At 47.1% G+C, this 14,031-nt stretch overlaps 1 protein-coding gene and 1 pseudogene across 1 annotated transcript in view; one reads left to right on the top strand and one right to left on the bottom strand.

Annotated features, from left to right (window-relative positions):
• TBCA (tubulin folding cofactor A) overlaps window positions 1-12,529 on the top strand; it is a 36,021-nt gene extending 23,492 nt beyond the window's left edge. The window contains exons 2-4 of the mRNA XM_040985953.1: window positions 2,221-2,326; window positions 9,626-9,712; window positions 12,286-12,529. Coding sequence (XP_040841887.1) covers window positions 2,221-2,326; window positions 9,626-9,712; window positions 12,286-12,366 — 274 coding nt within the window. The 3' untranslated portion in view covers window positions 12,367-12,529. The remainder of the gene's footprint in view (window positions 1-2,220; window positions 2,327-9,625; window positions 9,713-12,285) is intronic.
• Window positions 12,530-13,239: 710 nt separating this feature from the next.
• Window positions 13,240-13,710, bottom strand: LOC121160234 (annotated as a pseudogene).
• Window positions 13,711-14,031: the final 321 nt, after the last annotated feature.

The following is a 14,031-nucleotide window of genomic DNA, read 5'->3' as shown; positions in this document are numbered from 1 at the left end:
CGATGCACTGGTTCATTCCCCAAATGGCTGAGCTAATCTGAAGCTGGGCGCCTGAGCTGCTTCCCTGTCTCCCATGTAGATGCAAGGTCCCTGGGACTTGGGCCAGGCCATAGCATGAGGCAGGATCGGAAGTGGAGTAGTCAGGACTAGAACCTGGGCCCACGTAGGGTACCAGCAACAGCAGACAGGAGATTAGCAGGCTTCGCCACTGCACTGGCCCCATGATTTATGTTTCTATCATTTGCCGGATTTTATAACTGTAACTGTTTGCGTGGGAGTAAGAGAGTAGTATGCCTGAGTCAAACTGCTTTTCATTGTTGAAGAAGAAAACACATGATCTTAGTATATCACTAATATCTTCTACGTTCTTATCATTGTCTCTGTTACTTAGAATCTTCATTCTTAAAGATGTTCCCTTAAGAGCCTACACTGAGAGCCTCCTCTAGACCAAAAGACTTCCAAGGCCTGTAGCTCAAACTTTCAAAATTGTTGTTATGTATTTATTTCTATTTTACCTGCGAGGCAGAGGGATTCTTTTTCACTTCCTGGTTCACTTCTGATGGCTGCAGCAGCTGGAGCTGCACCCCTGGGCCAAGGCGTCTGAGTACTTGAGCTCTGGTGCCCCCTGGGTGTGCACTGGCAAAACAGGAATTGGCAGTGGGTCAGATTCCAACCAGCACTCTGATACAGGCTGTGGGCATCCCAACCATAGAACAGGTTTTTTTTTTTTTTTTAAATATGTTTTATTATGTTTTGGAAAGGCAGATTTACAGAGAGAAGGAGAGACAGAGAGGAAGATCCTCTGTCCATTGGTTCACTCCCCAAGTGTCTGCAATGGCCAGAGCTGAGCTGATCTGAAGCCAGGAGCCTCTTCCAGATCTGCCACATGTATGCTGGCTTCCAAGGCTCTGGGTCTTCTCCCACTGCTTTCCCAGTCCACAGGCAGGGAGCTGGATGGGAAGTGGAGCAGTCAGGACATGAACCAGCCGTTACTGCGTCAGGATGTATGTGTCACCTCAGAGTCCTCTAGCACGTGCTCCCAGAGCTCACTTCGTCCTTATCTCCCCGATGCGTCAGCACTCTCTTCTACTTCAGAATGTAGTATAAGTCGAGCATGTTAAAGCAGCTTTTGGCTCTGTGTCTTAGTCTTTCAGCCAGTGTGAGAGCCAGCTGTGGGCAGGTGAAGCATATGGCACCGTGAGTCCTGTCTGAGGGACTTCAGTTCCTAGGAACGATGCCAGCTAGTTTGGTGGAGGTGTTATTAGAGACCGTGGAGGACTTCTGAGTCAGGAATCGGGAACCCTGTTTGTGCAGGACCAGAGAGTGTGTATTTGCGGTTTTGTGGGCCTGTGCCCAGCATAGCTACTGATCTCCGCTGTCATCGTTGAAGGCAACTTCACTTGGGGAGGGAAGGAGTGTGGGTGTCACAATTTGAATTTCAAGTTGCTTTCACCTGCCACAAAATCTTTACAAAATTGAATCTAACCATCTATCAATGAAAAACCTGTTCATAGCTCTTAGATCACCCAAAAGCAGATTGGGTTCGCCAACTGGTCTGACAGCCCTGGCAGGGCTGTTAGTGTTCACATGCTGCTTTTCTCTAATCTATGAAGACAACACATTGTTGCCCCGTGAATGAGACATGACCACTCCCTCTCTGCGCAGCATCCTGTTCATTTCTTACCAGTACCAGCTGCATTGGCCTGTTACTGTATACTGTCTGGGTTGGCATTGGACTGTTAGTTCTTTAAGGAATAGACAGTGGGACATTTTATGGTACTGTTCCTTACTGTTGGGAATCTTCCTGGTCTTTATCAATACCTTTTCTTGCCTTAGAAAGTAAATTCCAGTTTATTTCCATTCCTTGTCTGAGAACAAGCCAGCCCTGGGTACCTATTCCTGCTCCCCATCCAGGGAGAGCCTGCCGTAACATGAAGCGTGCAGTAGATGCCGTGGAATGGCTGTGTGGCAGCTGGCCTGCTCCTTCTCTCGTCCGGATGGGCCTTCAGACACTGTAGCTGAAGGGGTGTTGGGCGTTGGTGAGTTCAGGCTTCAGCGGACTCAGTGCTGCCCAGGACTGAGCCTGAGGGTCCCTCCGACGCAGCCGCCGCCACCCCAACAGAAAGGTCTACTTACATGTGTTATGCTTACAAATTGTCTCTTACAGTTTGTCTTCCAGAGAAAAATCTAGTTCTCTGAAACATTTTGGCTTATTTACAGATTGGTCAAAGAAAAAATGATGTATGAGAAGGAAGCAAAACAGCAAGAAGAAAAGATTGAAAAAATGAAAGCTGAAGATGGTGAAAATTATGCCATTAAGAAGCAGGTAAAAATTGTACCTTAAACAATACTAGCTAGTCTTTATGGAATAACATTAATTAATGCTGTCTTTACCACAGCCCTCTGACAAGCCACTGTTATTTGCTTCTTTACATTTATAATAAAAAATAAAGGAAAAGAAACGATGGATCAAGAGACTGCCCAGGGCCTGGCGTGATAGTGCAGTGGTTAAAGTCCTCGCCTTGCACGCCTGGGATCCCATATGGCCGCTGGTTCTAATCCCGGCAGCCCTGCTTCCCATCCAGCTCCCTGCCTATGGCCTGGGAAAGCAGTCGAGGATGGCCCAAAGCCTTGGGACCCTGCACCTGCATGGGAGACCCAGAGGAAGCTCCTGGCTCCTGGCTTGGGATTGGCTCAGATTCAGCCATTGCGGCCACTTGGAGAGTGAATCATCGGACGGAAGATCTTCCTCTCTGTCTCTCCTCCTCTATATATCCATCTTTCCAATAAAAAAAATAAATCTTTTAAAAAAAGAGAGAGAGAGTGCCCGAAGCCGCCCCGTTGCTGAGTAGGGTGGCTCATGTCTGGACATGGGCCTTCTCACTGCAGAGACCACCCCAGCCACTGAGCTCTGGTGCCTCTCGTGAGCTCAGCTTTATGTTAAATTGATTTATACTTTGAAATTCATAGATAGATTCTCGAAGCTGTTATGTAGATAACCATAGTGAAACTGAAACTCTATTTCTCATTGGCTGCTGAGAATCTTCTTACCTCTGCGTAGATCTGCCTGATTCAGGCGTCTTTCCCCGGCCTCCACTTGCCCTGCTCTCAGCTCTGAGCACGCATGTCTCCTGGGTCTGTGCTTGTGTGGGATGCTCCTCCCATGTCTGCTGTCAACCCTGTCTCCTCTTCCCACACCTGCCTGTCTTCTGAGCTCCACGTACCTCGATCAGGGTGCCAGCACCACTGCTTTGTTCCTGCGACAGCATTTCTGGAACGCTCACTCTCTGCTGACACACATGTCAGTATTGCTTGGGAACGTAGAGGCTGCTGGGAAATCCCTTTGTGTTCTCACGTGGCCTTCCGTTAGGGGTCCCGGGTCTCGTTCTAACTGTTGCTTGCGTGTCGTCACTCCTTTGTGCTCATCCTACACTAACAGGAGACCGCACGTAGCCACTCAGCTGAAATGTTATCTTACACTGATGTCTTTAATGGAACGGCCTCCCGGCTCTACTGCTGGACCACCATTACCTTCCCCTCACCTTTGCTGGACTGTTCCTTTCACTCTTTCACTGGGCATTCTTATAACTATGCTGTTGCCATCCCTCAATACCATCTTTGTGTACACTCATTTGTTCTCTTAGAAGATATTGGAGCCTAGTGCATACCAATCAGATTACAGGTACTCTCTCAGGCATCACACAGGCGCACAGGCGTACACACTGTCACACACACAGGACCCAGCTCCTGGCTTCTGGACACTCAGACTCGGCTTGGCCATACCTGGCCTCATTCACGGGGGACCTGCTTGAGATCCTTTGTGGTGGCTGAAATAAGTTCTGGTCTTCTCCAGCACAGCGTTTCTCCCCTAAGAAGATGTGTTTCTCTGGCAGTAAGTGGCCTCTGCTCTTCCTTATAGGGTCTCATCTTCACGCATGAGTCTCTCTGCCAACCACGTCTGGTACCCCAAGTTCCATTCCTCATTCTTTCTCCTCCTAGAATTTCCCTACCTTCCTGGATGGGAAGCGGGGCTGCCCATATGGGATGCTGGCATGTGCAAGGCGAGGACTTTAACCACTAGACTACTGCACCAGGCCCTCAAATCATTTTTTTCAGACAAGTTTATGAATCCTCAGTGTTTCTTATCATGTAAATTTTATTACAGAAGTTAATTCACAGACTTGGTGGAACAGCCTAGTGGCTAAATCCTTGCCTTTCATGCTCTAGATCCCATATGGGCGCTGGTTCTAATCCCAGCTACTCCACTTCCCATCCAGCTCCCTGCTTGTGGCCTGGGAAAGCAGTTGAGGATGGCCCAAAGCCTTGGGACCCTGAACCCGCTTGGGAGACCTGGAGGAAGCTCCTGGCTTTGGATTGGCTCAGGTTCAGCTGTTGTGGTCATTTAGTGAACCAACGGCAAGAGATCTTTCTCTTTTTCTCTCCTCTCTAAATCTGTCTTTCTACCTTTCTAATAAAAAGAAACAATTTTTTTTTAAAAAAAAAGTTATTGCACACTAAAAATTGGACTTAATTCAGCAGGCTCAGTAACTTGAAGTGGATTTTTCTCTGTAGGCGGTTACTGTCTGCAGTGGTACCTGAAAGCCTTCTCCCCTGGGCCTCTGGGGCCTGAACCTTCTCATGCCCAGTGCCTGCCTCCCTCACACGGGCGCGGCACTTCTGTGCTAAGGGTGTCTGTGGGGAGGGCTAGTGAACACGTGTGCAGCGACGGGGTGTTCCAGCTGGCCTGGCCTTTGTGGGGATTTGCTTCTGGGATGCAACTTCCGATCCCTGAAGCTTTGCTTGTTTTCACACCTTAGTCTCCTGCTGTTCTCCCACATGTGGTGGGAAATGCCAGGACAGCACGTGAAACTAGGCCAGTGGTAGGTGGCCGGAGCCCGAGGGCATGTCCAGCACCGACTGCTTCTGAAAGAGCTCCGGCTGCCACTAGGCGTGCAAGAAGAAATGTGCTGCTTCTCAGAATCACATTCCACAAATAGTGTCTTAATACCTTTGCATTTTTATTGTCCTTTAGTAACAGTAACAATTAACTATCAAATCCTGTGTTTTGTTTCTTATTTTAAAATACTGACTACGTACGGGTTACATTTTGCAGATGCAAAGGGAATAAATTCTGTTCTTTCCATATTCCTCAGGTTAAATTTCTGACATGATTTGTTAGATTGCTAGTCGCCCTGAAGCTGGTCGCGACATGTTGGGGGAAAGTCCTGAACACGAGCTGGCGGTGAATGAGGCAGAGGGGCCAGCAAACCGGTCAGCTGAGGGCTCTCAGTGCTCTTTGCTGGGTGTGCCGCTTCGCCTAGGCTCACAGCCTGCTCCAGCTGGGCTCTGCTCTGCCTCTGTCTCCCTCTGCCAGTCCCTGTTGGGAACTCAGTAGTGGAAGGTATGCCCACGGTTGTGAAGGGGTTCCATTTTTTTGTCCTATCCTGAAACAGACATGATTGGAAGTAGTAAAATATTTCTGTTGGGCCCAGCATGGTAGCCTAGTGGCTAAAGTCCTTGCCTTGCACATGCCTGGTTTGTGTCCTGGTGGCCCTGCTTCCCATCGTGGGAAGTGGCCTGGAAAAGCAGTTGAGGACGGCCCAAGGCCTTGGAACCCTGAACGCGCGTGGGAGACTTGGTAGAAGCTTCCGGCTCCTGGCTTCAGATTGGTGCAGCTCCAGCCATTGCAGCTGCTTGGGGAGTGAACCACAGGAAGGAAGATCTTCCTCTCTGTGTCTCCTCCCTGTTAGTCTGACTTTCCAATGATAAATAAATCTTTAAAAGAAAAAAAATACTATATGTGGATTTCATAACTTTTTCTGCCAAAATAAACTCGTGATCATTTTTAAAATGCTTGAATGAAATCTAGTTTGAGGCCAGTATTAGCTTGAATCAGACCACCACAAATTAGTGACTACTGAAAGAGCAAGCCTCAGCTATTTAGAGAAGCTAAGCTGGGAAACAGATGAGATCTTGGAGGCTTCAGAAAAGTTTTCGGGGAAAATTCCCCCAGAGAAGTCAGCAGTTTACAGATGCGGAGCTTGTTTTAAAAAGGAATGAAAGGGCCCAGTGCAGTAGCCTGGTGGCTAAAGTCCTTGCCTTGCATGTGCTGGGATCCCATATGGGCACCGGTTCTAATCCCAGCAGCCCCACTTCCCATCCAGCTCCCTGCTTGTGGCCTGGGAAAGCAGTCGAGGACGGCCCAAAGCCTTGGACCCCTGCGCCCGTGTGGGAGACCCAGAGGAGACTTCAGGCTTCGGATTGGCATAGCATCGGCCGTTGCGCTTACTTGGGGACTGAATCAGTGGACAGAAGATCTTCCTCTCTGTCTCTCCTTCTCTCTCTGCTTCTGAGTGTCCAGTAAAAATAAGTAAAATATTCTTTAAAAAATAATAAATCAGTAAAAAGATAGCCATTTTTTGTTAGCTATATTGAAATGGCTACATTGACATGATTAATTTCCTTGGACTCTCAGTTTTCAGGGTACGGACTAAATAGTTGTTCCAAAGTGTCTTGGTATAGTTAAGTTTTTTTAATATATATATCTTTTTAAAGATTTATTTTATTTTTATTGGAAAGTCAGATATATAGAGAGGAGGAGAGACAGAGAGGAAGATCTTGATCTGATGATTCACTCCCCAAGTGAGCACAACAGCTGGAACTACACCAATCTGAAGCAGGAGCCGGGGGCTTCTGCCAAGTCTCCCACGTGGGTGCAGGGTCCCAAGGCCTTGGCCGTCCTCAACTGCTTTCCCAGGCCACAAGCGGGGAACTAGGTGAGAAGCGGGACTGCGGGGATTAGACCCGGCACCCATATGGGATCCTGGTGCATGCCAGGTGAGGACTTTAGCCACTAGGCTGCCACACCAGGCCCTTGCTTTTATCTTAGTTGTGTGTTCCCCATGGACCTTCTGCAGTTTCCTCAGGGACTGTTACAGCCGTGGCCGTAGCCAACTCCAAGGAATGATCTGCACAGTGAGAAAATAGCAACTCGCTCCTGACTCAGCTGTCGCCAGAGAAGTTGGCGTTGACAAAGGTGCTTCACAGAGCTCTTCTTTCTTAAAAATGGGCAAATAACATCTGTTATATAACTTTAATTAGAAAAGAAATTGGTCAGACTTTAGTTTAGCACCTGATTCATCTTGCTAAGGCTTCCCAAGTTCCATTTTGGCTGAGTGAGTGCAAGCACGTGACCTGCTCCCTGCAGCCCCGTGCACCTCCCAGCTCATGCCACGATGCCGATTTAACTGCAGGCTTGTAGTCAGCATTAGGAAACGTTTTCCAGGTATTTTAAACAAGCACCAAATGGAGCACTCTGAAAGGTAATACTCTGTGGGGAAGTTCAGAGTTGGATGGGGCAAGGGGGTTGTGTCTTTACTGTGTAATCACAGTGCTACTCCCTGTTAACATCATTTCTGAAGTTGTATTGTGATGAGGTAGATTGTGGCTTCCAGCCTGGGTGGAGATGTGCTTCGGGGATTCCCAGCAGAATCACTGCACCGCCCCTTGGCTCTCTGTGGCACACCCTGTGGAAGCAGCACTGTGCCAGGATGTCCACTGAGCTGGCAGCCAGAGCCCTCCTTCTCATCCTGGCACTCCTGTCTGTCGTCCAGCAGCCAGGGGTCCCACGACAGTCTCTGGGCTGCGGGAGCTCAGGGCCTTCGTATGGTGGTGTAGTGTCTGCATGTCATCAAGGCGCCTCCTGTGTGCCACGGCACAGCATCAGATGCCCTCCAGGACTCAGTGCGGTGAAGGGGCTGTTTGTTACACTTTTACAACTTTCTTTTCTCTTTCGAACACAGGAATATTAACAGAATGAATGAATGGCAGTGGTGTGTGGGAGCTTTGGCCACACTTAAGTCCGTGTCCTGTCTGAAGCTAATAAATATAATAATAATGACTGGAAGTTATTTTAGGCAGCATTATTTAAAGTTGATTTTAGACAACACTAAAGCTTTGAAAGAATGTTATAAATATACATTCTGACTTACCGTGTGTTTGACCAAATTCTTTTAATTAATTTCGTCGTCTTTAATTCCTGTAAGCTATTCTGCATGGAATTCCACAGACTTAGGACATATCCCTGTCAGACTAACCAGATATGCAAAAACAATTTAATGGCTGTGATTAAATGTCTAGGCTCTGAAATAAAGGCATGGTCCTGGAGTTTTCCAGCAATGGATTATTAGTTTTTTAAAAAAAGGTCATAAGTTGAATGGTACACTTGCACCTGAGGAGCTGGCTGTGACTGGAGACCTGAGCTGTGTTTAAGTCTTTACTAAAATACACATTATAGTGGAAGTGTAGTTTTTCTTTGTTTCCTATGAACTAGGTAATAAGTCTAAATAAAATTGCAGATTCTATATCCATTTCTCCAAAGATATCTGACCATTCTTTTTAAAAAATAATAATAGGTCTTAGATGACCTCTGTGTGTGTCATTCTGAAAATAATTGAAGGGAATGTAGCTTCTTTCTACCTTTAGAAAAAGTCTTATTTCAGATCCAACATCTAATACTAACTTATTATTTCATTGATTGATTGCATTTCCCAGTTATTGATTTTATTTTCTCCCTCTTTTGTGATGTGATATGTTGCCGTTTGACTTTTAATAGTAGACTTTAGGGCCCAACACGGTAGCCTAGTGGCTAAAGATCTTGCCTCGCATATGCTGGGATTCCATTTGGGAACCAATTTGTGTCCCAGCTGCCCCGCTTCCCATCCAGCTCCCTGCTTATGGCCTGGGAAAGCAGTCAAGGACAGCCCAAAGCCTTGGGACCCTGCACCCACGTGTGAGACCTGGAGAAACTCCTGGCTCTGGCTTTGGATGGGCTCAGCTCCAGCCATGGCAGGCACTTGGGGAGTGAATCAATGGACAGCAGATCTTCCTCTCTGTCCCTCCTCCTCTCGGTATATCTATCTTTCCAGTAAAAATAAATAAATGATTAAAAAAATAGTAAGCTTACATTGAAAAATATCTTGTAGACTCAGTGTTGTGCGGTGTCTTGAGGCGCGTTCCCGTGCAGAGGAGCGCCCCTGGGGCATTTAGCTCCAACTGCACGGGGAAAAGAATCTCTGCTAAAATGAAGCACAGGAGAAGTAATAACTTTTTATGCATGATAAGCATCAAAAACATAAACCTGCTGGTCTTTGCTTTTCATTTTTCTTTGCCTCTGTCTTCACCGGGAACCTCCTGCAGTGTGCACACGATGTGATCAATAACTCAATAACTTTTTTCATGCAGTAATTATCTCCATGTGACATGATCTGAACACTGCTTTTCTTTATTACTCGAAAGATGCAGGAGATATTTGTATAACCAGCTGATCCCATTTTGGACAAAGGTGCTTTGTGACAGCAGGAGAACGGCTTGTTTTTAATAGCCTTGCTAGATAAATGCTGTAAGAAGAGCTTTTCCAGTTAATTTTCACTTACCATGAGAGGGTGATTACGGAAACAAAACAAAATCTTCAATGCAAGTCCTGAAAGTTGTCCTTTGTGGATTTTGCAGCATTACGGTACAGTCTTTCAACTGTAACGAACATAGTTTGAACTGCTTGCTCTAAGCTGCCCCTCCGGGGCTGAGGGTGCTGCATGTGTGTCTCACTGCGGGATTCTCGTTGCAGGCTGAGATCCTGCAGGAGTCGCGTATGATGATCCCTGACTGCCAGCGCAGGCTGGAGGCCGCCTACGCCGACCTGCAGCAGGTCCTGGTGAGTGGGCGCTGGGGGCGCTGGGGGCGCTGCGGGCGCTGCGGGCGCTGCGGGCTCTGGGTCCTTGGAGTGACGCCTCCAGTAGTACTGTTTTCTAGCATGTTTATTTGACGTTAGCTGATGAAATATATTTGAGTTAGGAATCATAATACCAGAATTATATTATATTGTTTTGCATTGTGTTGTATAGGAGTTATACTAGCAAAATTGTATTGAATGATTTCGTTTCCATACCTAGAGATCTTTCTTGGCGCATTAAGGTAAGTTATTTATTTTATTTTATATGTTTAAAAATCCAGTCTTTCAGGTGGATTTTCTCTTGTTAAAAGATCTAGAATTCTTCCATATTCATACCTAAATCTGAGAGGGGAAAAAAACACGGTCTTAATACAGGGAGTACCCTGCTGCCCTCGCGTTGCCTTAGAACTAGATAGCACTGCCCTCCCTAATGGAACTGGAGTCACTGCCCTCCTGCTCCCTGATGGAATCCAGAAGCTGAGCCATCTTATAAATAATCCTGAGAAGCCAGAAGTCCTTTTGGTCATAGAGGTGAGGGTGCCATGCCATGCCCAAGCTGTCCGTGTTGCTCCTCGCTGACCCCGACATTCCTTTCCTTGAGCTCTTGGTTCATAGTTGCTCCCCTGCAAAGCTTTTCACCATAACCATGGATATTTCTTCAAGAGAGCAAAATTTGTTTCCTACCTATTAGGATTAAACCTACATTTTTAAAAAGGATTCCATTCATATATTATTGTAATTTTTTACATGAAACTCCATCTATATTTTTTTCCTTTCTTTTTAAAAAATATTTATTTGTTTTTGTTGGAAAATCAGATATACAGAAAAGAGAGACAAAGATCTTCCATGCACTGAATCAGTCCCCAAGCGGCCTCAACAGCTGGAGCTGAGCTGATCAAAATCAGCAGCCAGGAGCTTCTTCCGGGTCCCCCATGTGGGTACAGGGTCCCAAGGCTTTGGGCCGTCCTCAGCTGCTTTCCCAGGCCGCAAGCAGGGAGCTGGAGGGGAAGCAGGGCTGCCAGGACACAAACTGGCACCCATATGAGATCCCAGCACATGCAAGGCACAAACCTTTGCCACCAGGCTACTGCACCAGGGCCCTATAAAAAGCTTTTAAAGACAGGATTTTATTTACTTAAAAGGCTGACTGGTAGGGAGAGAAGCAGCTCTTCCTTCTGCTGGTTCACTCCCCAAATGGCTCCTGCAGCTTTGTGTTGCCAAGACAGAAGACAGGAGCCAGGAGTTCCATTCTGGCTTCCCACAGCAGTGCGGGGCCCAAGGCTTGGGCCATGACATGCCTTGCTAGACCTGTGAGCAGGGGTTGGATCCAGAGCAAAGCAACTTGAGCCAGCCTTCTGCTACAGTGTGGCCCACAGTAACTTCTTCGGCAGCCAAGAAACAAGTTTCGACTTTGACAGAAGATAGAATAAGCAAGAAGTAACTCTTTTGTTTAAATACTGCCTAAGGCAGGAGTTCCATTTCTGCCTCCTGAATTTCTAATGCTTTTTTTCTTGTGAAACAAACTAGAAACTGAAAAAGAGTAAAAACTACTTGAAATAAATATCTTGGGAGGATACACTTTATGGTGAGGATGAATCTAACAGTATCATCTAAGAGTTCAGAGAGAACAGACACAGTGATGTGAAGATTAGAGTTCTTACTTAGTGCTGGAGCTGAGCTACTGTGTGCTTGCTGAACACATCCAGGCTTTATTCCGCCTGCCCTGGTAGTAGCAGCTTCGCCTCTTTACCAGCTTTGCGTACACGACTCTGAATTGCAGAAATGAAAGGTGCTGGTATGCCTGTGCTGTAGGGATGTGCTGCCCGCCAACAAGCACGTCATTTGCCTCATCCTTGGTGTCACTGCTTGTCACAGCACAGCCCCGTGGCAGGAGCCCTTCGAGGGCCGTATGAGCTGACGGTGGTCATGTGTAGGATGCCAGCGAATGCTGTGACTTGCTCCGGGTTTAGTAGATCACCCTGCTGTGTGATTCCTTGTGGGCGAGGGGGACAGTCTGCCTCAGCTCTTTCTGAGGATTCTGTTCATTGCTGGCGTCAGTCCCTCGTGGGAGTGCATGTGCAACTCAGCAGCCTCATGCTTCTTCCCTGACTGTGGAGATGCTAGCATCCACTGAGTTTTATTTTTTTAAAAAAGATTTATTTTATTTTTATTAGAAAGTCAGATATACAGAGAGGAGGAGAGACAAAGAGAAAGATCTTTCTCCCGTTGATTCATTCCACAAGCGGCCACAACAGCCGGAGCTGCACTGATCCGAAGCCAGAGCCTGTTCTGGGTCCCCCATGCAGGTGCAGGGTCCCAAGGCTTTGGGCTGTCCTCAACTGCTTTCCCAGGCCACAAGTAGGGAGCTGGATGGGAAGTGGAGCCCCCGGGATTAGATCCGGCACCCATATGGGATCCCAGTACATGCAAAGCCATGCTAGGCTACTATACTGGACCCTGAATTTTATTTCTGAATTACTTGTTTAACATTTGAGTGAGTCACAATACTAATATTTGGGAAGGATAAACTTAATGTTCATTGTATGTCATTGCAGGAAAGTGAAAAAGACTTGGAAGAAGCTGAAGAGTATAAGGAAGCACGTGTGGTCCTGGACTCGGTGAAGCTGGAAGCCTAGCCTGGCCTGGGCAGCGTGCTCTCTGCTTCAGTCCTGGGGTCCACTCAACTCTCCCTTCCTTCCGACCTCTGCTCTGTGTCCAGGAGTCGCAGAATGGGATTCTTTTTATGCAGTTGCATATATTTTTCTTTGCCTAATTTAATGCATCAAATAAATAAGCTCATCTAATAAGCTTGCTTATTTCCTTTTTATAAATATTTTAAGTAAGGTTTTATCAGTCACATAGATAGTTATGGCCAAAAAAAACCTGTTAGGTCCTCTTTGAAGTCTAGCTGTTTTCTTTCACAAATCTGAATTGAGTTAAAGCAAAACACTGCTGTCTTTGTAAAATAAAAATTAAACTGTAAGCAGTTTATGCTAAATAATGTACAGCGTACGACTCTAAGAACTTCTCAGATAAAGCCTTCTAGTAGAGGTCTAACATTTCCTTTTTATTTTATTTTTTTAAGACTCATTTTAATTTTTATTAGAAAGGACATCAGATTCACAGAGAGAAGGAGAGTCAGAAAGATCCTTCATCTGCAATGGCCAGAGCTGAGGGGAGCTGAAGCCAGGAGCCAGGGGCCTCCTCTGGGTCTCCCACACAGGTGCAGGGTTCCAGGGACTTGGGCCCTCCTCCTCTGCCATCCTAGGGCACAAGCAGGGAGCTGGATGGGAAGTGGAGCTGCTGGGATGTGAACCGGCATTAAGCTACTGAGTTGGGCTCTAACATTCCCTTTTTATAAACCAATAAAAAATATAAAACATTCAAATCTTTTCTTTTTTTTTGTCTCTGAACTGTTTTATTTCTCCCGATTTGGGAGCGGAGGGTGGAGAGTGGGCAAGGAACACCCTGATAAATGGTGCAGGGCAGCGGCAAAGCTAGGGTGGCCCTCAGGCGAAGGCAGAGCCGTTCCAGCCCACGTTGGCCGCACTGCTGTTGTAGTAGTTGATATGGATCCTGTCCGGGCTGACCCGCAGGCGCTTGGCCAGCAGGCCGCAAAGCAGCTCGCTGTGGGTGCGGTTCTGCGCGTGCCTGTTTGCCCACGCTGTGGACTGCAGAGCCCACGCAGCTCACGGGAGCCGCCGAGCACCAAGAGCTGGTCCAGGACCACGTGCACTGTGATGCTTGCGCCGGCCTGCACGTGGCCTGCGCGTGGCCTGCCCGTGCCCTGCGCGTGGCCTGCCTGTGCCCTGCGCATGGCCTGCCCATGCCCTGCCCGTGGCCTGCGTGTGCCCTGCCTATGGCGTGCCCGTGGCCTACCCATGCCCTGCCCGTGGCCTGTGCCAGCTGCTGGGGCAGCTGGGACAGGAGCCCATCCGGCACTGAGGCATTGGGGGTGCGTTGGTGTTTACGGCGAACATTGCATGTTGGCCCTTGCGCTGTGGGGCTGCAGTGACGAATTTCAAATCATTTTTTGAAAAGTCAGATTTACACAGAAAAAATAAATCTTCAAATAATGTTGATATGAACTATGAGGGTGAATTGTGCTTTAAAGGAATAATGGCTGTTTTAGTGACGTGCCCAGGACTCATCAGTTTTTCATAACCTAGAACATGGTACTTTTAACATTTTAAGGTAGAGAAAGTAAAAAGTTAAAATGAAAACTATAATTACAGTATAAAATTTGATAGTAAGGCTTGGTATTGTAGTACAATCAGATTGAAACTGTAGATCATGTTACA

Source organism: Ochotona curzoniae, unplaced genomic scaffold (assembly GCF_017591425.1).
Source record: "Ochotona curzoniae isolate NIBS_2020 unplaced genomic scaffold, NIBS_Ocur_1.0 contig_4501, whole genome shotgun sequence".
NCBI classification, from domain to species: domain Eukaryota; kingdom Metazoa; phylum Chordata; class Mammalia; order Lagomorpha; family Ochotonidae; genus Ochotona; species Ochotona curzoniae.
This window is presented reverse-complemented; position numbering and strand designations above follow the sequence as displayed.